This window comes from Ylistrum balloti, unplaced genomic scaffold (genome assembly GCF_031769215.1).
Source record: "Ylistrum balloti isolate Yb309-2 unplaced genomic scaffold, AGI_CSIRO_Ybal_v1 Utg370666, whole genome shotgun sequence".
Taxonomy (NCBI): domain Eukaryota; kingdom Metazoa; phylum Mollusca; class Bivalvia; order Pectinida; family Pectinidae; genus Ylistrum; species Ylistrum balloti.
Genome location: NW_026782403.1, coordinates 267954 through 294996, shown reverse-complemented (window position 1 = coordinate 294996; position 27043 = coordinate 267954). Strand labels below are relative to the sequence as shown.

Genomic DNA, 27043 nt, shown 5'->3' with positions numbered 1-27043 from the left:
ATGTTGAATTTGGCATGGTTCTCAGAGGGCGTTTATATACCAGGTGTTATTTGGAAATCGCCCAGTATTGAAAAGATTGTGTAAAAGATACACAACTGAATAACACGTTTTAATACAAATTAGGAATTAGATACAGTAGTGTATTTTTGTTTTTTCAATGATTAAATCTCTTAGACACTAGACACTGTACCCGAGGATAAGCGTATTCTGGACGCCAAGTTTTAATTCATTGGAACATTTGCTCGCGTCATAATATACAAGTGTATTTGATGCTAATCTATAATTATCTGATATATGACAATTTCGTGATTTAATAAATTATGGGGCCAGTGCACCTCCAACTCTAGAATTCGACTTTTCTTTCAATTATTTCAATCAACCTTTTAGGCTTCAAAATTTTAGGCCCTTAGCATCATCCTAGAAGGACAAAACAGCTACATGTATAAGATGCAGTGTAATTTATTGTTTGGCTCTTCTGTATCTCAATATAAACTTCTATTAAATAACACCGATTGCTGTTATTTTGATTGTTTTTCATTACCGTATTCGAATCGGATGTAAGCGGATTATTTCTGAAAGAAAAGACGCCAGGTCTGACAAGACATTCAAAACCACAATGCTATCCCTTCAAGGCTTTTTATCATTCTTTTTTTCGTGTATATAGATAGAGAGACTGGGGGGGGAGCGTTTTCTGCTAATATTCAGTATTCTATTTGCCTTTTTAAACATACGAAGGCTGATTAATAATTTGTGAGCCATGTATTTGAAGAAGTAGGGATGTCCTTTATCAGCTCTATCAGTTACTGATTATTTAATTCTGTGTACCCGAAGACATGTGTAACTTGGTCTGTTGATGTCAAAGAGGTAGCACTCGAAAGTAAACAAGGCAAATGACTTTTGCTAGATGAACAAAATGCTGAAAAAGATGTGATCCATTATTTACATTAGGTATAGCATTTAAGGACATTTACGTTGAAGAAACAACAAGGAATGATGTCCCTTCACATGCTTCCGTGAAAAGTTGAATGGCGGAATTATAGCTTAGAAGGCAGAGCCTTGGGGATGATGCCCGTCCTTTAAGGACTGTCACTGTTGCAACCCCAGAAGTAGTCAATGGTATTGTTATGACTTCTGACAGTTGACCAGAAGCACACCGGACGGATTTTGGCGCGTGCTAATCTGAAACATTCAGTGGCAGATCCTAGATTTCTGTGACCATGAAGGAAACAGTCTAAACAATGGAAACACCCTGGTTCTTCTCCACCATAGAAGGCAAAGACTGTTCCATCAGCTTGAAATGTTATGGCCTCAGTTTTCTGTTTATGTTATTCTGAAGGTAGATTATCTGCAAAAATGACCAACAATAAACAATGATGACGTCATACATACAGTGGAGGACTTTCAGAAGACGACGTATTTAAAAGTGGCATTGAAGCCTTTAAACATCGCTGGCATAATTCATAGAAACTGAAGGAGATTATGTTGAAAAATAGTGCAATATATTCGCCAAAAGCCAAACACTTAAATATGAGGTTCACAACTTATCAATCAAACTTAGTATTAAGTCCATTGTCGAATCTATGAAGAAATTTTATTTCTCCTCCGGCTAACTTCAAAACGGCAATCTTCTTAGCTGGTAGAGCGCCGTCCCCATATATTTTGTGTTATGTATGCAGGTTCAATATCTCCTACTAACAGTCATGTTAATGAGAAGGCAAATTTGATTTTTTCGCATAATTTTATGTATGGATATATGCTACATAACGACACTTTATATTTTTCTTTGTCCTCTTGCAATGTGAGAAACGTCACCTTGCTCTAGTTTATAAATTAATGTAGGTATTTGAATGAAAAAAAATTAAATCAGAAGTGCTGATGTTGAGGTAAGACTCTCATTATTTTGTGTCATATATGAGTTTTCAGGGGAGATTGCTAAATCACTTTTAAGTCAAAAATGTGAGTCAGCAGACAACATTAAACCGAATTTCTATAGACATGTGATAATGTGAAGCTAGCACATGTTTTTCCAAAAAACAATCTCCTTGATCAATAATTGTACAACAAAACAAAAGTATAAGAGATAAATAATATACTTGTCATAACAACGTAGTAACATGGATAGATTTCCTGAGATGTATCAACAAATCACCAATGCACTGATAGAAACGCAATCTATATATATTCGTTGCTCCTTCAAGAATTTCATTGACGTTTTCAGTTCCGGATAAAACAGTTTAAGTAGTCACAGCACAGGTGATAGTATAGGTAAATAACTAATATAGGTCATGATATGACATTATTTGTGATAGGTGCTAAAAGCAGACCTATCTGAATCACTGATCACTGATAACAAATTTAAAACGACATGAAAATTAAATATATATATAAATATATATGATAAATCATATTCACATTTAAACCAGTGGGTTAGTTCTTCTCACAGCAGCACCCACTACTCTCAGTGAAAATCTACAGCACCAGACACGGGAATGATTAACACTCGAAAGTTGTATTAATAAGGTTCAGTTCATGTTAATGTAACATATAAAAAGAATGAAAAACCTCTGATAAAATGTAGAAGAATGGCTCGATATGCAGACAGGGTTTCACATACATAACCGCTCAAAATTCAGACTTATTAATTCTTCTGTATGAGATTGTTTTCATATATAACTCAGAATGAAAAATATGTCATAAATACTTGCAAGATCGAAAAATTTGTCGCTCGATAGAATTATCACTGGAAATCAGACAAAGGTACAAAAGAATACTAAATAAAATTTTATATATGCACCATTTCACCGGATATTTTCTTTTTACGTATGTTATAATTAACCATATAGATAAAAAAAGTCACATTTAAGGCCCTTGAAACATTCACAAAACGCAGACATCAATAGGTCTGCCAGTGTCTCTTACAACAGCTACCCATATTTAAATACCATTATTTAATTCATTGAAATAATCACACACTTTCAGTCAAATCATTACACACGCAGGTGCCCGAAAATGCTATATTTAGTGAAATTATGTTCCCTGTCCATTCTGACGATTAATTTCTATTACTAGTATTACTATACTTGCATGACGTAATGGTTTACAAATGTTTATCAGTTCAATCGCTTTTAGTGTCATAGAAAATTTTGGATAGGGCAATATATTTACAAAAACGAGAAGCAGTCTAGTGCAAATCCGTAAAGACTTATTACATAATTAACACTGGCACATAAAAAATCAATATACACCATACGTTGTCAAATGTGAGTTAGCGAGTCAATAAGAAAAACAGTATTACATAGGTACATCCAAACCAATAGGATCATTTTAAAGAAGTTATTGTAGCATAAAAGTTCTCATAACACAACTAGTTAAAGATTTAAGTGTGAAGTTTCGATGACTACACGTTCACCTCCATCAGACAGACAAATGACAAGTGTGGAGCGTACAAGTAGTGTTTGAGAAGGTGTTGACATTACCAACCCGAGATAAAAATAATTGGTGTTACACAAAAATGTTAAGGAACTTTTTAAAAATATTTCATATAGATCTTTCTAATACAGATATTTGTGTATTCAATTGAGTTCATAGCATCTATTATTTCCTAACTTGATAATTAAACAACGTCTGTAATCTTGTTAAGCATCAGGATTAATAATACGGTACAGCTCTTCCACATCGTCCTTACAAATATCATGTTCCGTTTTACTTATTTCTGCCAGGGTTGTCGTTCGTTAATTTTCCCAATGCACTCTGCTAAAGAATTATGTTTCACATCTAACACGTATCCACGTGTCACGTGTTCCACACAAATCGGAGTTCATCTGACCAATTTGCATTCCGGTTAGGAGCATAAGAGCGTTTGTGATAAAACCTCGAGAAGGCGTCTCGGAGTTTCTTTTTCGTATCTCGATCAGGGTTTGTAGTAAGCTTAATTCTGAAACATAAAGAATATTCATTAACAAATGACATATGATATATTGTACAAAGGTATAAGCATACTCTTAAACATCAGTGAATTTTTTGCTATTCAAGATACTTTGCGTAAACAATTTGAATTCGGCAAAGTATTATGAAAATGAGTAGCTTGCTTTTTCATCTAACCCTGACTTCCGATTTAAAGTATCCCGAAATCAAGCAATACCTTTAAAACAAATACCAACATTCACACTTCAATCACACCCAGGCACAATCATATAACCAAATTAAACTCATACACCCTTATCCACAGAAGTCCAACCCACAAAACACTTGTGGTGGCTAATATCGCATGCCGAGAACAACCAACGAGTTATATTGATAATTTCCTATCATAGTAAGTCTCTGTGGCACAAAATGTGCAAAAGTTACCCTCTAGCCGGGAACGTAAACGGACTGATAATTCATCGATTTGGTTTTTTGTTTACCAGGGACTGTCTCTGAGGCTTTATATTTATCAAGGAATGTTTCAAAAAATGTACGGGACTATCTCGTTGATGATTCTTGGAATATCAATATTCTTTACATAGACACAATGAACCAAAAATTCATTTTTCATGATCAAGATAATAGTCATATATAACACGAGAGATAACAAAACAAAGTATTTTGTTTCCGTATAAGAACACGTCAGAAGTATATATCGCTCCAGCCTAATAAACAAAAATGAATAAAAGTGCATTTAAAAAGGAAAAAAATTTTTCCATGTGTGCTACGACCAGATAAACAAATTAAATTAAAAGTGAATATCATGTTTTTTTTTACTACGCGGTTATAACACTTTTCCAACCACCTACAAATATTTATGTATCTAGGATATTTTTATCACCACATACTCCACACCACAAAACAGAAACCAGTACAGCTAACTAGAACAAATCCAGGACTGACAAAATGGTGATTCTACAAAGTGAACATGCATCTACGTCATCGCCACCAAATGTGCTCGTGCTATTTACATGGCAATCGCAAATATTGATTATTATGTAATATATGCATTATAATATAATCCTTAGTATTGTATTCAACAATCACCACCTTGTTATTATTCAAATGTCAAATCTGTCAAATTTGAAAGAGAAATAGTCTTCTGTAAAATTAGATTTCTGAGAGATATTATAAACAGCAACTTATGGAAACATGAATGTCTAAACAACTAAAATGAGCCCTGAATTATTGAGAACTGGTCGGTTGTATCCAGCTCATCATTTGCAGCAAAAACACATTAACAACAATAACTAATTTATAATTACTTTGAGCAAATTATGCAAAATGGTTACCCTAACAATAGTGGTTATTTTCAATGTATGAGCAAAACTATTAATTACATAACAACAACACCTATTAAAACTAATTTACTATTGTGGTTAATCCAATTATTACTTCTATACAATATATACCCTTCTTAAAGCACTGAGGATTCTGAGTTGAATTATATGACAGACATCACAGAAATATACCAAACGAAATATCACGGCAAGGGTCAGGAATCCTCAGGCAATACAATCGGTATGCATTAACAGGCACTATGAACAACTAAAAGAAGTAATGATCAAATTGGATTTAATAGAACCAAATGCCTGATGTACATGTATAAACTGAAATATGTTTTTTTTCTGACAATGGTATAGCCAGCCATAATATCAGGTAATGGGCCCTAACTACCACGTGCCCTATAATTCGTGTTAGTGTTTATCCCTCTAGGTGCTTCTGTCTGGTCTGCTAACATGTTTACATAATACAACTAGACAACATTTAGCAAACTCCACTTTTTTTCCTACACTAATGGTGATTTAGTGTTTCACTGCACTATCAACATTTCAGTTAGGAAACGCATGCAAAGCGGCAGGATAGTTAGGTGTAGTCATTAAACTTTCAAAATCATGGGGAAAAAGCAAAATAATCTCACAAAGACCGAGACACCGTGTATGATTACGTCACTACTCTTACTTCCCAATGGTTGTAGCACGTTGGAGTTTCTGCTTGAATTCCTGTTTTATTTCAATATCAATTCCGCCGATACTAACTTCAAGAGTGGTCGTCCTGTGGTGACATAGTAAATAAAAGGGCGACCGTCAGTTAGTGTAGTTAGCACCTGTAACCATGGGAATCGTACTGAAAAGTTTTGTACATACTGGCCATCCCTATACTTACCACTGAACATGCATAACGGCATTTACAAAGATAATGGCTATTCAACGCTAACCACGTCATCACGTCCTAGGGGTACAAAAATCTAATGACAGTTAGGTATGTACTTGAAATAGGACAGGTGGTCATTATCTTACATAACATCGCCGCGAATGCTATACTTATTCTGTGGGAATTTAACGAAGCTTAAAATAATGACAGCCTTTAAATCACAAGGATTGTCTATTAAATGGCATCCATTGCCTTTTTCCTCTTTATATCACAAGACTGTCGACTTTACTAAACCTTATCACCTTTTTACCTCTAAGGCTTTTAATATATCTGTACAACGGTAAGTATTACAGCTGTTATACATTAATAAGAACGATCCAAATTTTTCCTCAACATCATAAACTCACTGGTAATTATCTACTTCTTGGGATTGCCAACTTAATTTAGCTTTAATACGTTTAAGTTCTAGATTGTACGGTATGGTCTACTTGCCAAATGACATACATGGAACGGACTTTCCAACTTACGTGTTCTAATACAGTAGTGTTGTACCAAGCACTACGACTGAATCACGCTAAGAGATAACCTGGCTGTAAGAGCATTGTATCTGTATTGTATGACAGAGATACGGTAGTCTAACGTCTAAAAATATCTGATGATATTATTTTCATATTTCTACCGCAGGTTTCGTACTAAAATATGACAGTTTCTATATGCTGATTTTCTCTCAATTACTGTGAATGTTGCCAAATAGTAATAACGTACAAGTTGATCCCTACAAATTAAATACGTTTTCAATATTATTTAGCTGGTGAATTATAGTACTGCATTCCATTTAATCGGTATTTAACAGGTATAATCTTAGTTAAGAAGACATAAACCTCAACAAAATATCGATATTTCAATTGAATATTGGTTCAAACTCAAATTCGATGAAACTATGGCAAAATATGAACAAAGGAAAAATTTACACGAAGACTCCTAAAATGACGAGGACAATAAGATAGGTGTTACTGAAGAGTAAGCGTCTACTGCGTCATCAACGACACTCCTCATGTGCATTTGACTTACATACGTGACGTTCCCATGCCAATCATGCATCCCTTATTTTATCATATCTATCTCCTATACAATATTTGTTGTTAGAGGCACATGCATATCTCAATTAGGGCTGCATAAAATACGTTACAATCAATTAAGCAAATGTCTATATATTGTATATACACACGTCACGCATGTACTTAGCTTATATATAGGTCAACTTAATGTAAGTAGGCGATACAATCTTAAAACAGGCATGGGTACAATAATAATGTAGGCAAACAACATTTAGAGCCAAGTATGTTTATGCTGGTTGAATAGAGAAGCAACTGTGTTATGCTTATCTTGCAGATGCAAGACACTTAACATTGTATTGAAACAATTACTGAGGATTCGACTTTCAATTGTACACAGATTCGATTTAATATTTTCTCAAGCGATTTCTTCGTTCGACATGAAAAGATTGACTGTTGAAGACGATATTATGTTTTTTTATGAATAAACATTAGCATCAAACATTTACGTCAGTAAAGTGCAATGTCTTTGCAAATGCACCTGTATCTATAAAAGAAAACAATAATTACTGGTAAATCTGTTTATCTGTTAGTTGTGAGCTTGAAATAAAAGTGACATCAGTCACACAAACGTGATGGCAATGTGAAAATAGGGAAAACAATTGTAATCATGTCATACTCCGGTTTCTTTTCCGTTTTCCTCTTCCTGCGTACTGCAAGCGTAGGCATCTTGGGCAAGAATGACCTGATTCAACAAATCATACTATATGAACACCAGCTTACCCACATCTGTCATCTAATCCAGCGTAACAGAAATTTCCATGGCATAATTGAATAGATTACTGGAGTTTTATTGGGGACTATGGTAAAACATTCAATTACAACATCGATCACATTCGTCATGTTTCATTAGCGAGTCGTAATGCTGAAGATTGTGTGAGTACAACAGTACAAGCTATCAAACCAATGTACAGTTATGAATATGTTGTTGATACATCGTAACTAAGCGGAATCATTTCTGATATCGATATGGAAATGTTTAATGCATCTAAATTGACAAATAACTAATACGCCATTAAACTTCTTACGATACCAACGAGTCATACTTTGGTGTATCTTTGATATGTGATGAATAATATACACAAATCGCATAATGGTTATGATGAATGTCCCAAGAGGAAACCGACTGAAACTTTGGCTGTAGTGTAATAGGATTGGTGGGCCAGAACAGACGCACCATTTCCATCCTCTGGTTTTACGCCACCTCCCGAGACAGTTTACATGATTGTGAGACCAATTAGCGTATAAATACGCTAAATTAGCTTTTAAAATTCAGTGCTATCATTTCAATATCGAAATGGATAACGCGCTCTTCACACAAATATGAAAATAGTATGCATAGCCTTTCCATGTAGTTGAGATGTTGTCGCTGAGGCATACACGTAAATAAAAGCACAATGTCATATTTGAAAAACGTACTTAGCGTTTACAGTCATGTTATCTATTGCACAAAGACAAAAAATAAACTGGATATTACATTAGGATAATATAAATTGATAATTTTCTTTCTGAAAATAAATATGTTCATATTTAGAATTAAATTTCAAGACACGCAATCATACTTAGTTGCAAGTACTGAAAAACATAATAGAATATGTTCGACCGATATGACATTTACTTCCAGTTTGTGATTAAAATTTATTTACTTAATTTTACGATTAATGTGCCCGCAACTTCTCATTTATAATGTACTTCACGAAAAGAGTCCATAACAGCTGATAGGGGTCTATAGTTCGCAACATTATTTCCCGCTATTCAGCAAAACAAATTCCTATACCGTTAGAGGAATCACTGGTCACATTAAACAGTACCTTGCTCATGCAATAAAATCTAAACAACATTCAGATGTGGCCAATATTATCATTCGACGCAATTAAAATCGCCAAAAGGACATACAGCTTTATTATACATTAATCTTTTCGGTGAAAAATTTGATATAATTTGTCTGGCTGCTACAGGCATTTTTTATTGCGATATCATAGAAACGAAACCACACATGACCGGGAAGTTGGCCAATGATTCGTCAATTCGAGGTAGTTACATATACTTTTTTTTAACTAGTTGCTAAAAGTGAAAATACGTATTCTTTTTGGCCGTAAAGTAACTTGATAATCTGATGTATACAACATATATCATCATATAGCAACACTCTCAATTTACTCACCCAGAAGGGAGGCCCTCCTTTGGTTTCGACTGAGTGAGTCGCGTGCGCGCCTCGTGCGTGGACGGAATAATGTTGGATGCTGAATGAGGGTAAAGATCCTAAAAATGAACACAAACACCATTGCGATAACTAATAAAATTTCTTTTTCTCTCTAGATACATGATTACATTAAACTATATTCTTGCGAAGTCAAGTATCATTTTTGTGTCAGAAATATCGTTTTTTAAGGTTTTCACGGGAACAGAACAGGTTTCTATCATATTCATTCATAAACTGATACTTGATGTATCTGATGTATAAACGCTTAAATGATAAACAAATACAAAAATTCAACTTTTTTTAATTTTAGAAGAAGGTTATACCGTCAATGAAATGTATGCATTTTTTCATGTGGATTGCAATGGTGTGACAAGAGGAAGAACTAGTCACGTACAGAGGTAACCCTTAGGTGTTAAGAAAGATTTTCGAAAGGACGGTTAAAATATCGTGCTATACAGCTAATGAAGCTAAGTGTAACAGGTGGTTACGACGCTGTGGTCAATCCTCCTGATACTGACCACATGTGGCATAGTTTTACGGTTGCTAGTGTCTTGAGATGACTTCGATTGACGGAAGGGACCGGAACACAGAGTCTGAAAGAAACAAAATCAATCATACGATTTAAATGATAAAAGAAACTTGCCGTGGTTCCTCATTGGACAGTATTGATCAAGTATCATATCAAGGTCACACACATATTGTTGTATTGTTACAAATACAGTGACGCTAAATCTGCTTGAGGGACAACGATAAATCTTAACGTGGATAACACCGGAACTTTTAACTATATATAGAAATGTTATTTGCAGTTGAATTCATATTCCAAGCTTTTTATTGAAGACGAATACAAATAAAGACAATTATAGAATGAAAGCCTTTTTGGGACTAGGAATATTTGCAATATTGTAGTTGTTAAATTGCGGGAAAATAACACAATAACAAAACATGACTAATAGATCGGTGAACAAGTTGCATGCATTGTAATCAAGTGGTTTAGGCTAGATTAGTGTTATTGTGAATACATTCATAGTAAACACCCAGGCAACTCTGAAGGTAGAAACCTTATTCTTTAACGATACAATATAGAACATTCTACCTTCAGGCCTTTATTTGCTACAGCTGCATGATACAGTATAATTCATTATTTGTCTTCAATGTAACGTTGTACTAAGATATCAATTGAAATTATATTGTCAATAATTGCTGATTTGTTTGATAAAGTCAATGATATTTCCTTTCTCTTGTTCTTTTTAAGGTTTTCAAGATAGTTTTTCTCACCATATTATAATTGATGTTCATGTATTCTTATGGTTTTAAACATTGGTGCGTAATAGACTAGAATTTATTACAACACAACCAGTAGAAGATTAGAGTGTGACGTTTCGATGACCACATGGTCACCTTCATCAGACAAATGACCAGTGTGCAGCGTACTATCACAGACGTACGTAATGTACGAGATGGTAAGGAATCGATCAGGTTTTTTTGCTGATCTATGGAAAAAACATAACATTGATCGATTTTTGTATACTACGTTTCTCTGATGACGGTTTCCTGTTGGTTGGGTTATAAAAACTAATATTCTGTTCACATTACCAACCTGAAGAAAACGTTCCAAAATAGTACTGATTGAAATGCTTTATATAAAGCACTAGCCCCATAATTGAATTGCACAACATCAAGTAAATGGCATCATGGCATGCAAGTTACATACTAAGTAATGTGTTTTTCACTCATGTTGTACTTGGTATAACGAAGACATCATTTTTTGGAAACGAGACAAAATATAGAATTCATAATACTCGGATAGGGAATTTTTTTATCTTACATACATAAAAATGTTATGGAGTTTGTATCATAGCAATCATCATACCTGACTGCTGTACTTCGCCCCGCTAATGTGTTAAGTAACCACCAATGATATTAAATATCACTATTACAAGGCATTCTGGCATTAAAAAAAACAACACTTTTTTCACGAAATCTGTACATAATATGAAAGATCACACTGAGATTTTTCAAACAGCTGTAAATGAATCATGTGAGACTCTGCTAATAGGTTTTTAAATTCAAACAGGTGGAGAGATATTGACTGCATCATTACCATCACATGGTATTATAATTGAATATTTTCTTACTATGTGATAATGTCTAATGTCATTGAAAACGATGACTTGCGTAAAAAAAGAAAAAGATAAAACGTTTTTTAAACAAGAGGCCCAGAGGGCATGTATCGCTGACCTGGGTATTTAAGTCAATACTGCAAGATTCTACATTTCTTTTGAAGGAAAACATTTCCCCCGATGTGCCTCGCCCCACAGATACAGTTTCAAATTCCCTAGAGGTGAAGACAGAAATCAGTTGTTAATCTCTTGATGTCCAGCAATGCTATCAAGTTATGGGATAGTTATTTCAATTTCGAAGATATAATCTGTCCTGGGGTAAGACTAGATCCCAGGACAGATTATCAGTTATGATGCTCAGCAATGTTATAGTTATTCAGTGGGGATCACAACTGTTTCAAAGAACCAAATATTCAAATAAATTCTTGGTGGTGTAAAGCAATGATATAAAAAATGATTTTTCCTTCTTGGGCCTCGCCCATCTTGCACCAAATGGCCGAAACCCACCGTTTGTACAAAACTGATTTCCTTTACCTATGCATGCCTCAGACCAAATCTGGACAATATCCTGCAATTGCTACAGAGCCAGATAGATGTTAAAGATATTGGTAGATTTTCCCTATTGGGCCCCGCTCCTCTGGCCTCAAGGCGGCTTAGACACACCATTTATACAAAACTGATTACCCTTCACCCAAGCAAGCTTCAGGCCTAAAGCACAAGATAAATTTTAAAGAAATCGATTGATTTTTCTTTATGGGAAACGCACAGGGAGGGAGGGCACCAATTAAGCAAAACTTTCCCAAATGATGTTGATTAAAATCCACTCAGTAGTTCATGAATAGTTGCAATATATATTAAAAAAGTTGATAGAAGACGGACGACGACGACGGCCGTCGTGGTGTCCCCAGGAACTACTAAAAATCACAAAATTTTGGTAGTATTTCATATCAATCACTACGGAGAGAAATCGACACTTTTACGCTATATCGCCCTCTAGAAGAAGTCGATTGTACGACCTCTAAATTGTTTCTAGAAACTAGAATATCTGCATATTTGATGCCATGTCTTTCTTCTGCTTACACGTAAGCAACACCAAGCCATCATGTCTACTCAGACCAAAGGACGAGAATCTCTCAAAGCGATCACAAAGATTCTTCTATCAAATTGACAACGGCATACTCAAATGAGGCCGGAAGATGAGAATGCATCAAAACAGATCACTAAGATTATTTAAACAAATTGTTTAAAGATATAACTTTTATTCCATCATCGGACATAGCTAAAATAGAACCTGTCAACGATAACAAAAGTCACATTTGATTAATGAACGTATCATATATGTAAACTGAATTTATATTAAGTGTTCATTTATCTATAAAAACAGTTTTATTTTGAGTTCATTAAAGTTTAAATTCCTGTCTGATTTTAAGAGTAGTCTGTTAAATGACTTCCGATTAAAATCGATACCATTTGCTTCATGATTTTTGCAAAACTGCGAAAAATTGTACGGACGATAAAAAACTTATTTTATCAGACCAAGTCGATAACATTTCTTCATTTTTATTGTTATAATTCATTTTTATGTCAGTAGATATCGATCTTGCTTCGTACACTGTCCCAAGCTGTAAAGTGCTTGTAATGTTTCATTCTACGTATATAGAGTATTCACATTTCCCTATGAATTAACGATTAGATGTGAAACTTTTACAATTTACATTAATGTTAACAAAATGAAAGCTATACGTTTTCAGCATTCAGAGTTGTCTTTCTTCTCTTATCCGAAAAGAGTCAAAATCTAATATTACATATGGTGGTTTATGAACACAACATTTCCTTTACAATTGGTTTGTTATCAGAGTTGTCGATCTTTAATCACTATCCGCATATATTTAGGATCTTAAATCAGTTTTTATTTCATATGAGGTTTTAAGAAAAGACTCTTAAAAGTTTTTCTTTTTAGCGATCCTTGATGAGGAAAAATTAAAAGTATGCACCGAGTTCCATGTGCTCACGTACAATGGAAACAAGTTAATAATGCTTATTATCAAACAACTCGAGAAAAGATACATTTTGTCAGGTTTTAAAGTCAAAGTATGAATGAAAAAATCAAACGGTGGCCGTGATTTTGTAGCGCGATTTCCAGTTCATGACGTGTTGCCATTGTTCATTTTATGGCACCAAAATCACTTTCTGACCAGTGACATATGCAAATATACTACATGGGCAAATTTACTGGATAACAGGTCATCTATGTGATGAATTAGTATAGCATACCACTATATAATTAGTAATTAAAACACTTACATTGCTTTTATTTATAGAATAATAATCGAGAGAGGCGTCGTCCATGTTGACCAGTCTAGGAGTGTCTTCCTGTTCACAAGCTGCATTCGCCACGGAAGGAGACGGTTCTGCATGCGTCGTGGATGACGCAGACTTAATATGGAAATGATCCGCCATTGGAAGTAGTTCTCCAATTGGCATACACACTGTCGTATGAGATCGTTGTAAATCAAATATACCGGCGTGAGTTTTCCGTAAAACATCTCCTGGAGCAAGCTTATTAGAGTCAATCGTAATCTTTTGCGAAGGTCGGGATTGCGGTCGGTGCTGTGGACACTTGAGTTCCGGACTAGAAATATTGACGGGATAATGTTCCCTATCTGTGCTATGTTCGTGTAAAGTTGTATACGATCTATGTAATTGTTTCTGAAGATCAAACACAGTTTCGTGTGTTCCTTCTCCTTCTGAATTCTGTATACTGATCTTACGTAATACTATAGCCGATGGTCGGTCCTCGGATACTGCCGAACTGTCGGTCTTATTTCCTATAATGGTATGTGAACGTTCTAACTTTTTGCGAATTCTGCTATTTTCCTTCGATTCGTCTATACACTGTTTAGATTGCCTATACGTATCACCATAAGTTTTCTGATCAGCACCATTACGCGGGTCATCGTCGAAGTGCTCGGCAATCACATGTCGAGGCGTTAGGTGAGTATATGAGAACTTAGCCACGCGCTGACCGTTCCTGCACTCACGCGTAAAATCCTGTTGATACCGACCATTGGACGTCCCACACTGATTTATGATTAAAGGCGTATCGAATAATTTTATTTCTTTTTCCTCGCTTGGCGTCTTTGAATCGTAGCCTTCGTCTTCATCTTCATCATATATGGCGTCGTCTTTTGAAGCATACTTTCGGGAGTAATAGAGCATCCTTCGCATTGTGGGCGATCTTTCCTCTCCAATGTCAGTTACCGATCTCGTAAAGCCGAACGGCACTTCAGTCCTTGGAAGAGTTTGAACAGCGTAACCGCTTTCTTTGTAAGGCACCTCGAGATCGTCCCGCGTTTTGGGTCTATCCGCCTCGTTGGATCTAATAGAACCTGCCGTTCGTATCCGTGGGGCACGTGCGCTCTTTTTGCGAATTGTTCCATCTGGCAGTGTTGCATTTGTGCTAGGACTAGAATCAATCGGCGGTTTTTCTTCGCTAATAATCTTTTTGAAGAAATGTTCGTGCAAGCTCTCTTTCTCGAATAAATCGGTGTCCTCGAACCCAGTACATCTTCGTTTTGGCAAATGTTTGTAAGCTGCATGCTCTGGTACATGTTTGAGTTTCCCTACAAATCAAAACACAATTCTCAAAGTTACATAATATTTGTAAATGCTTTTTACACAAATGCCGTTTTAACGTATTCCTGTTAATTTCCCTGACATGAAAATTTGGTCAACTATTCGCAATCAATTACATCAACGCTTTACAAGGTGTACCAGGGTCATTATTCTCTTAGATAGCAGATAGCAGATTTTCTACGATAGATTTTCTTTAAAACATCAAAGTACAATATTGTCCACAAAGTATAATGCCATTTCGTATTGAACATTTTTCTTTTTCAGTCACGTTTTATAAACCGAACGAATGTCGCTATGACCGAAAATCGCGCATCTACAACCTGTGTCTTCACCATAATAAACATGTAGTCCATTCATTGGTAATAAAGTTTTTAATTTATATAATATACATGACTAGTAAAAATCAATTTATGTTGGATCATATTCAGAGACACTACTTCTGCTAAACTCATGAACAAATCTGAAAAATATCCTTTAAATTCAAAAACGTATTTGCCAATAGTAGGAATATCCAAAGATCGTCTACAAATAAGATAATGTTCTGGACATATGGTGTGAAAGGACAGAGTATAGATGCACAAGAAAAGTTGAAGGTTGGTTGAAAATTTGAAATTGTATTGATGTTTGGATAGGAATTAGAAATGATTCTTTTATGTGGACATAAAGAGGAAAGTGGATAAAGCATCATAAATGGCATTAAGGTTTTAATAGTGATTAAAAATAATATATACCTTTTTTATTTTTAAAATCGATTTTTGTATAGATTTGTATTCAGTTATATCAAAAATGATGTTCATGATGAATCATTGATGTTTTCATTATATTACATACTTTATCTTATTTTGCATCAGTCATATACAAATCCTTTAATTAATTATACATGATTTGAATACATAACCTTCTTTTAATTGTTTTTATTTCCTTTCGTCACCTATTGGATGAATTTATGAAGCTAAAAATGACGGCAAAATAACAACGGTTTGTCATTAAAGCTGATGTAGGCGTGACTGGAGCTGTAACAGTGACCATTTAAGCGTGTGTTTAAAAATGTCTACTTTTTTTACGTCCTCTATGTATGTTTTTATAATGATTACTCAAATGGAAAAACATAACTCATTTCTGTATTCTGAAAACATGTTCTTAGCAAAGATTATCTATGGTAAGCTATCTGAAAAAAGTAAATTCGTATATTTACAAGTTTAAAACCAGTCGACCTCATGCAAAGTCAATCCAAAGTCTCGTATTACTATATAGTCTCCAGTCAGTAATCGTCACGGATTACGTTTAATTCCAGTCATTGTACAATAGTATTAGTGTCGGATCACGAGCTTTACCGCGACGTTCGAACATCTGAACCAGTACACTATTCAACCTTGCTTTGAGTTTTAATCGGTATGTCATGCAACCTTTTTTTAATGTGGCAGATCCTACATCCTTACCTATCGTGACATTCGTGGATCTGAACCTGTAGGTCCGACAACCTTACTTACCCTGTCGTGCGTGGATATGAACCTGTAGGTCCGACAACCTTACTTACCCTGTCGTGCGTGGATCTGAAAATGTAGGTCCGAGAACCTTACTTACCGTGACGTTCGTGAATCTGAACCTGTAGGTCCGACAACCTTACTTACCCTGTCGTGCGTGGATATGAACCTGTAGGTCCGACAACCATACTTACGTGACGTTCGTGGATCTTAAACGGCAGCTCTGAGTTCCTTACTTACCCTGTCGTTCGTGGATCTGAACCTGTAGGTTACTCCAAGTCTCTATTCCTGTAACATAACAAAGGGGAATTTGTTCACGTGTGTACCAGAGTTGAACGTGTTTATGTTGTGTGTCGTGCACGCAATTTATATCAAGAAGGCGATGCTCTGATGAAATACCTCTCTAGATGTTATCAATGCCGTAGAATACAGTCTGTGACCAAAGTATTTCCAACCAAAGTTCACTTAAAAACTAGTCCAAGTAATTAAGACGATCGGGCGTCAAACAGAAGGTCGCTCATAACATCTTGGCACGAAACCTGGTGATATTTTTCGTGATTTCGTTAATCGCCCAGCTTAGAGGTCATAGTATCAGTAAATAAAATAACAAACAGTAAGGGTTTTTTGTCACATTCTTTTGGTACCTTATAAAAACACTATATATCATTATCTTATTATACAAAGCATCAAAACCAGACATTTAGATTTAACTGCTTAGAAACAAGTCGTAAAAAGTAACCTTTCTATGGTTTTATATTGCTTAACGTCTTACAAGTGTGTTAAAAGCTACGCGTTTGGTCATAAAGGTACAAGTACCTGAAGTAATCAACTCCTGTTTTATCGACAACACTTGCCATGTCCATCTCAAACAAGTCAAGTTACAAGGTATGTCAACATCCCAAAACAAACAAGAAAACAGCAACAAGTAAACAGCTAATAAACTAAAGGAGAATGTAAATAAAAGAAATATTTTCATGGAAATGCCTGAAAAGGGTGCAAGTAACAACTGATAACAAAGAAATTATCAAGGAAATAAACGAAAACGTTGAACCTCATATCAAGAACAAAAAATATTCATCGTTAGAGTAGTAGCTAACAATATCTTATTATTAGCAATACCGTTATAATTAAATGTTGTGTATGACGTCATTAACACCATCGACCATCACCCATTAAATGAATTCAATACGTGTATATGACTGAAGCCTAAACATCCATTATTTGGAAGTGTTTGAAAGATGATATGACATTTGCATGCTTCTAGGAATCTTATATCACACAATTTTTAAACAACAGAAAACAAGAGAACCTTTTTTCTAAATCTCCTTCAAATCAGGCAAATTTTGGCCCTGTATATTTTCCTAGTGTGATGATTGTGTGACATTATTTATTAATGGTGTTATGTCATTTCAGGTCTTGATATCATCATGTGTATACCACAGACCTATACATGACATAACAAAGTTGTGATGTGATCCCATTAAAAATAAAGCACTTTGTGTTCCAAGGAGTATCACCTTACCTGGTGAATGGCTAGTGATATCGTCCACTTCCCAGCCGCATAGTTTCTGTGGCTTTGGTGGTTTCCTCCTGAAGAGAAGAGAACAAACATTTAGTCAAATGTTATACATTGGTGTTACAGCTAAAAATAAAAGATGCTTCCTATCGTCATAGGGCATTCAAAGACGGATTTCGGAGGCGAACGGGACTGGATAGATGTCAATTCAGGGAAGAAGTAAAGTTGGCACACTTGTAGCAATATCTGAAATTATTAATAAGAAGATGTCCTTTCCTGAAATTAGGGGGGGTTAACATGGATCATTGACATTATTCAAGTATGCAATGTTAAAGCGATGGAAATAACCAGAATCTAATATCTAGGTCTTATATCAATCCCTTTACCCGAAGTATGAACAGTTTCTTGGACAAACCAAACGATAGCATAGCATAACTTTAATCTATTATCGTCCTCTTTAGACGTAAGTAATTGTATAGGAACATTGAATAACAAAGGAAGCACGCGACACGCAAGGAAAGACGACATCGTTCAGAAATCAATACGAACAACTGTTTGTACATTTTCCTTTAGAACTGCATGACAATAAACGAAAATGGATATTCAAAATTATATTTCTACCACCATGTGGTGTATTGTTAACATGCAATTGTGAGATAAATCTATAGGATAAACCTTGAATTTTCATTTATTCAGATAGAAATGTTACAAAAAAGAGATTGATATGGAATAAAGAAATAAAGGTTATTGTCATATATCAGGTTGTTACAGTAGTTTGACAAGATAATACATAAAACAGAGACAAAATATGTAAGACAGAATGTTACTGAGTAACCCAGGAGTCCCAATTTAGAAGCCAGCGTGAACTAAGGTGGAATAACTAAACCAAGAATGTCTAGTTATACACAGGTTTATTACCAGGGACATACAGATCTGATCAACAAGTGATATTATTGAATCATTCCAATATGCCGGGTCCCTTTATCTTGTAAACTTCTTAATATTTACTTCAAGGAATTCAAGTCTAAAACAATAACTGATAGTGATTTCATCACTAGATTGAGTTGTACATACGCCATATAATGACGAGACTAGTTCAACATCATGGAACGTTGTGGACCCAGGCATAGACATATACCAAACTGTTCCGTGATATTCTGTATTACTTATCATGGAAGGGTATAATAATATATCCAAATACGAAGAAATATAGTGAAATCGAACCACCACACAAACCTCGAGGCACTATGTCTACTTAGTGACCCAATCACCATGACCGCTTTGTAAAAAATAATTTTAAGTCGTCTCTGAATCTATTAAGAAACATTAATCGGTATGCACGTACCATACTGTAATATGACCGCTTTGATCTTCCATAACTAAAATTATTATTAATTTACATGGCCATAAATAGTATGAAACATTAGCAATTAGTTTAGAAACGTCACGACTTATCTGACCGTGGTAAACTGGTGTTAGGCTGCTACAGTATGTACGGTAATATATTATATGTTGATTAAGGATTCCTATGAGATTAAGTCCTAAAGTGGCGATATGTGCTACCAGTCCATACATAAGTGTGGATAACACCCCGGACACGGCTGACATATCGATATTAGATCGTATTACATACAGACAATGGGGTAGTGGAATAAATCACCTGGGTACACAATTATCTAGTCACACACAAGTGTTCGCTGTGATAAGGACCAGTACTATCCTACTGAAATCAGGATCAATCGACGTCGATTAGGGATTCACCTGCTTTATTGAATACTTTGAGTGATAATGTAGGATACGTAGCGATTTCCGATCACAGGTTAAGTTTTAAGATCCTAACACACTTTTCTTTGGTGACAAAAATGAAACATGAATGTAGGAATTCGTTTGACAGATTTTTTAACGTTGAAACAATTGGATGTTTCTTTCACGTCAAAAACTTTAGAATTACATGACAAAGATATACGGTTGTATATTTTAAACAGATGCATCGATAAGTTTTATCGCATATTGTACGTAGCATTGTTTAACCAACACAACTACAGTCCAGTAGACTAACGTTATGCATATATTGATATGTATATACCTTAGCCCATACAAAAGACCGAAACGTCTCATCCTTATAGACTTCAAATATAAAAATAAAACCACTTCATTGATTTTGACAACGTGTTTTACTGTATTCATTAGCAAACTTGTGCTACCTTAAGTATTCATTAACAGTCTTACCAGGTTCACTGATCGATAAATCGTTCTTCCTAACATGTGAGGTTATTCAAATGCATATTAGGTTCTTTTTATTGGGGAAAATTATGTGGGGTTGTGACCCATCGATCATGCTCAATTCACTGTGTATGTAATTCTCTTTACATCGACGAAAACTCTTTACAGGCTATAGCACACACCACTTAAGACCACAGATGTAATATACATAACGATATCTTTGTAAACGGAGAAGACAAAAATATATAGACACAACCTGCACTTAAGTATATAACAATACTGTCACTCAAGAGAAGATGTTACCACATTGATATTACTACAGAGAATGCACTTTTCATCGCTTGACATACTATTTACATTTGGTTAAATAATTCATTCGGAACACTAAACTTTCTCTAACCTGTTCGATGTTTCAGATACAAAAGACAAATTAGCAAAATCTTAATCAAATTTATAAGGAGATCCTAAAATAAGAGATATATAGAACCATGTGTTCCAAAGATGTCAGCGTCTTCTTTTCTTCATTATCAAACCCAAAAGGAAATGCCGCATGCCCAAATGAGAATCGGACTTTATACCAACAGAGGTACGAGGCATACTAACGAGCATTGAACACTTATAACTTCATTTCTCTCTACAAAATAGAATATTTCCAAATGAGACCATGATAGTGATCATAAGACATCCTTGTTTTCTTAACTAACATCTCTCACTACCTGATGTTGACGTAGTCAGTTAGGTGTCTTAAACGGAAATACGATATAGGGAACAAGCACTTGGATAAAAAATCAACAGGTCATCAATATTGGTGGGGAAGTAGAAAAGTCACTATCTAGAAATGGAAATTTCACAATAGGAAAATCGATATCACCCTGCTAATTCCGTTAAATTTAAAATAAAACATCAACGTTTATTTTTGCCACTTGTTTTACGTAATTCGTGAACATCTACCTCTAAAACAAACCTATATTTATCAAGATTAAGTACGTCTATGGCGACATAAGGCCTTAAGGTTAAGATGTATGCATACATAATTCCAAGAGTTATGAGGATCACTCTACAAGAATAGGACGATATCATGACGGAGAATAAATGCTGCTCATCAACACGTGGAATATGTCCGTGTACACAGATCAATATGATTTTCTCTAGAGCAATGTAAATCAGGACCTAGCCTATCTTTGAGAGTATTGTCCCACTACTGATCTGAACGGTCATCTACGTATACGGTAAGATAGACACCCGGAGTCAAACATAGAGGTAAGCCTGGGTATTCACCTTCAAACACAATCAATAAACCAGTAAGTCTTGTCACAATATTAACCCGCAGCGTGAGGCTTACGACAAACAAAGACAACCGTGTTAGGGAAAACGACGAGGTTTCCATTTAAGATAACGTGTGTTATATATCATAATATACAAACATGTGTAAAAGGCGTTCCGTCTAAATAATGATACTGTTTGATTTTATTGACCAAAGTGATAATTTACAACAATTCTTTGAAATACACCCTGTACCAATAACTTAACCGTGGAGCAATAAAGCAAATCCGAGTGTAAAGCCTAGGTACACTAGCTTGTAAAGGAAGAAAATGTTCAGTAATTTAAGCCACCATCAATGCATAAACGGAAAAAACATACAACGATATAACCTTAGTAAGACACAGCAACAGAGGGACTTAAAACATAATGAAGTATTGCATAGGGTTCTATAGAACGATACCATTCGGTAATTACTATATTAAACTGTTAGAGTGTTTTCTGTGTCTTAACTTGATATTCAACTGGTGACGTATAGTTATTTTTACAGACCGTAATATTATTCACTTTTTAATACAACCTCGTTAAACTTACATGATGAGTATATGTATCAGTCAATCAATTACCTAGTTACGTGACGCATAGTCTTATCAAGAGTACATCTATGTGAAAGAACGTGGTATATGAATACTAATCTTTTCATCGGTCTTTCAACTTGAAACAAAAAAGGCTCGCATATTGTGTAATACTTTACTCAGTTCACATCAGACTTCTTACTTTACTTTTATTAAAGATATTGTAGCTCAAACTATTTACTTTTTTCCATATGAAAATGCAATTTTATTTATAATTTTATTAAACTAATATCCATAAGACCATAACAAATTCTAATTTCGATGGTATTTTATGTCCCTTGATCGCATTGCGTGTCCTCTGATCGCGTTAACGGCGATCACACGACATCCCTATCTGAAGTAGGGTTACCTATAATTGGTGGTAAGCGCATGCTAATCGATTCAATAGAATTTAAATCGGGCGATCAGAGATCAACCTAATCGTGTTACGTCACCTAGCGATCGACACAATGGGCCACAGTTAAATGCGTCCTTCCGCTCGACTACTAGTCAGTGATGTATTACAATTCCGATTTCATCTCTGACGTACTGGCCGAGTCTGGTAGTCGGTTTGATATGGTTATACAACTTATGGGACAGACGTATTTATTTTGGTATTTAAACATTTTGTGTCACGGTATACTGTAGTACAAACCCGCTTTTTGTCTAAACAATGACTCTCATCAACAACACACCTTCAGAGTAATCGAATAATGATGAATCCATAATGGGCGCAGTTTTTGCAATATCATCACACAGTTGAAATGTTATGTCACATCTCTCAGTCAGATCTATTGCAAACGTGTTAAAATGAAATACATTAACGATAGCTTGTCAATATTTCGACACCGATATTACACCCATTGTGTATCAGATAATACCACGAGATCACTTTGTAACTTACCGATGTTAAGGAGAATGGTAAACATCTGATTGAAAGCAATACTTAACAGAAGGGAGTCATTGAATTCTTTGAGAGTGCCATGCTCCCCTGGTCGGTAACAACATTGTGTGTTACAATGTTGTGACTAGAGTAGACGTGTGCCTAACACCTGCAACAATGAATCATCTACCGTGGGTTTGTATCCATCAACATTTAGGACTAAAATATATTCAGAATGACATAGATCGTAAATCATTCCTGATTTCTTGCAAGAAAATCAGTTTGATACATAGTTGTATAATGGACAAGCGTTTTTGCGATATCTACGTGATGTGACTATGTTATATCTCTGTAGAATGGTAATTGTGTTACTGAATAGCGTTACTCTGTGGGTTACTAGGGACCTATCGTGGAACAGTTTAGGGTGTCTGGTAGTTGGCAAGTCGACACCTCTTTCACACTGGGACTCGGCCAAGCAGTACATTAACGATGGATGATATCGTCTGTCATGTTAATTACGAGTGTCGACTTGGCCAATTTAAATCGTCGTTAATCACTCCGTCATATATGTATATTGTAGAGATACCAACGGAAAATTCAAATAACCATAACATTACGGCTGTTACTAAGAGTCATTACATGACGTCTTAAGGATTGTACAAAACCCCATAGAATAAACAATCAAGTAAGACATAAGATATATCCCAATTATCGGACCTACAGTGTGAAATATAGCAAAACAGCACAAAAAAACAACAAAATATAACAAAACAAACAAAACCGATACAAGATAGAGTTGAGGTGGGATATTGGATAATTTAGGAGTAACATGTAAATTGGTTATTGAAAACTTGTGGACAGAACAATCCATTTCATGGAGTTCCTAACCGTAACACTAATTAAACTACATGAACAAAGTTAATGATATATGTTAGGAATACATCTATGTTTGGGGGCATTTAAGAGACTCGAGTCATAGCTTATCGTCCATCTATCTTAAAATAACACCTATTACATTTAGTTTATGGTTTAAAACTTACATTTAACAACATAATTGCACTAGTATGAATTAATTACCTAAAAGTTGCGGTTTTTTTTATGTCTATATTGAAAATTTATCATTTAAGGCTAGTCGTATGTATATACATGTACAACTTATTTGACAGGAACAGACAAAATTATATTTCCAAGTGTACTATTTTATTGAATATCTAAATATATAGTCATAGCTCATAACATTTACACCTGTATTTTAAAGAGGAAATTACACTTATCAGTGTTGATGTGTATTTCATTAGAGTAATATATCTCTAGAAAAGAAATCAATATTTTCTCATAAAACTCCACAAAACTAGTTTCAACCGCACAAAACGACATAAAAAGTTCAAGTACTGCTAGGAAGATATACAACGAGAACACGTGATCTTAGGATGTGGTTAAAAGCAGCACAATTCCCTATATAGCGATATTGATTCAAACTCGTCCCAATATCGAATGAACAATGATCTTAAACCATATTTTGTACTGTACTCTCATTTAAACGAAGATAAACATTAATGATATCCCAAACGTGAACCGATCAGCTGTGTGTCTGTCCTTATCTATATAATACCTTTACTTAAACACTGTAAACATATCACCGTGTCTTGAACAATGCATCGTCAATACTCAAGGAATCACACTCACTATCACTATCTTCACCCCTGGAACCTTTCACATCAAAACTAAAGGCTCCATAGGCGACACCTTGTGGACAGGACGAGATTAGTTAAATCTGTGTTGCTTCTCACTAATCTTCAAATGAGCGTACCAGTCTGTGATTGATAACGATTTTTTTTTACCTGAAACCCGCTTCAGATCAATCACATTATTTCGCTTGTGCCTTCAGTTTTGTTAGGAAATGCACCAAGGGTGCAGAGAGCGAAAGTGATCGTAATCCCTAGAGTATCGAGGATGTAAACAGTGAACAACAATTAAAGATGTATAACGCAACGATAAACAACAAATTATGTAATCGAAATACGACCAAAACCCCAACAGAAGCAGAATGGCTTCATTAATCCTATAATGTGAGGGAGATCCAGAAAAGATGTAATAACTGTATGTAGCTAATGCCCTAATATAGTTAGGACTTTAAATAAACATATCGATATTGAAATCTGAATGCGCCAGGAAATTCTGCCATTTGGTTAGACTTATCAATAGTAAACCTTTGCAATCCTATTTTGTAAAATCAAGAGTCGTCTTGAAAAAAAACATTTTTGAATGAAACATTAACCACAATACTACATGAACAATTCTTTTGTTTTGATAAAATCGAAACATATACTTGTGGTCTTTGCAGTCAACCTTGTTCTTATTTGAGAACGTGACATTACTTACTCGGAATGACCAATGTTTCCATTGCCAATGTCTTCAATGAAGAAGATACATAAACTTCTTCTCATTGTACTTGTTAAATATTGATTGGTCACTCTGTAATTTATTTTTATTTTGTTCATGTTTTAGCCTCGTTTCGTCAATTTTGAGTTTACATACAATTTTGTTAAAATCTTTGTTATCTTAAAGATACTTGACAATTACGTGTGTATATAAGGGGCAGGGTCAGAAGATGGACATAAACGTTTGGTGTTACTCAGGAGCAGAGGGAAAACATTATAGGGTAGAGATGTGGTTACCATATTAGTTATAACTTGGAGTGATGGAAAGTTGTAATAACAGTTGTCATAAATAAGTGATAACTTGAAGTGACGGAAAATAATAACTGCGGTTGACAGAGAGTAATTCACAACTTGGATGGGAGAAAAGTGAAAGAAATATATATCACAAGATAAGGTATATCTTGGTGTGGAAGAAAACAATAACATTTCTCAAAAGAAAACTGATCACTCGGATTGAAGGAAATTGTTTTCAGAGAGTAAGTAATAACTTGGAGAAGGACACGTTATAGTAACAACTGTCACAAAAAATAAGTTTTAATCTGGAGTAGAAGAAAGTTATATCAAATATTGCTGCGATCAGTTGGGCAAGGAAATGAACAGAAGATTGTCAAGCTGAACAATCTGAACAATAATGATTAAGCGTGTTTAACTACGTTAAGCTAAAATAAATAATAGTTCAGTGTACAATACGTACAGTTATTACAGTTGATCAGGTAAACGATACGACAGACCTAAATAAATCCTTCACACGATATCGTTTCCGACACCTATCTCCATAAATATCTTTAAAATTGTAACAATTCTAATGCTTATGAACTAATGCCAAATTGAAACACATCACGTAGTAGTTAATAAAATCTAGGTATAACAAAAACAGCGTACATGACAAATAGGCAAACAGCACATTTTTATACAATTCATAATTAGCTACAGAATAGCCAAATAGTGATCGATCCAATATCACTCGATAACACTGTATGATAAAGAGAATATCATACTTGCATCAGTCGTTGCTGGTTATGGGAAATGAGCATATGACACAGACGGTATGCAGCAGACTGTGTTACGGGATATATCTGTACTATAAGGTAGGACACACACTACACCGACAGGATCACCATGTGTTTTGTAGCAGTGATCACTGTGATAGTAGTATCTTTGGTGTTATCCGAGTACCCTTGTCCATTATCTATTGATTTATCTGATTGATTGGCAGATATAAACGTGTGAATCAAACATAAAACAGGAATCGTTTAAATACCCATTGATATATCACTCAATACTCATTACATACCCAGAAACATCAGGGAACTACTTTAACTTATTTGGAACCGGAACACCTTTCTACTGTCAGATATCGATTTTTTATACTCACGGGGCCAAGGGCTTTCCTGTTACCGGATTCCTGAATGAAAACTGCCTGGCCAT

At 35.0% G+C, this 27043-nt stretch overlaps 1 protein-coding gene across 1 annotated transcript; it reads right to left on the bottom strand.

The window, feature by feature from the left end:
* Positions 1–3792: 3792 nt before the first annotated feature.
* Positions 3793–27043, bottom strand: LOC132557374 (uncharacterized). Its single transcript, XM_060221870.1, has 8 exons — positions 26991–27043; positions 18201–18265; positions 16919–16966; positions 13863–15181; positions 9954–10028; positions 9397–9494; positions 7852–7917; positions 3793–3934 (listed from the first exon to the last, which is right to left on the bottom strand). The coding sequence occupies exons 1-8, from the start codon at positions 27041–27043 to the stop codon at positions 3793–3795; spliced, it is 1866 nt and encodes a 621-aa protein (XP_060077853.1).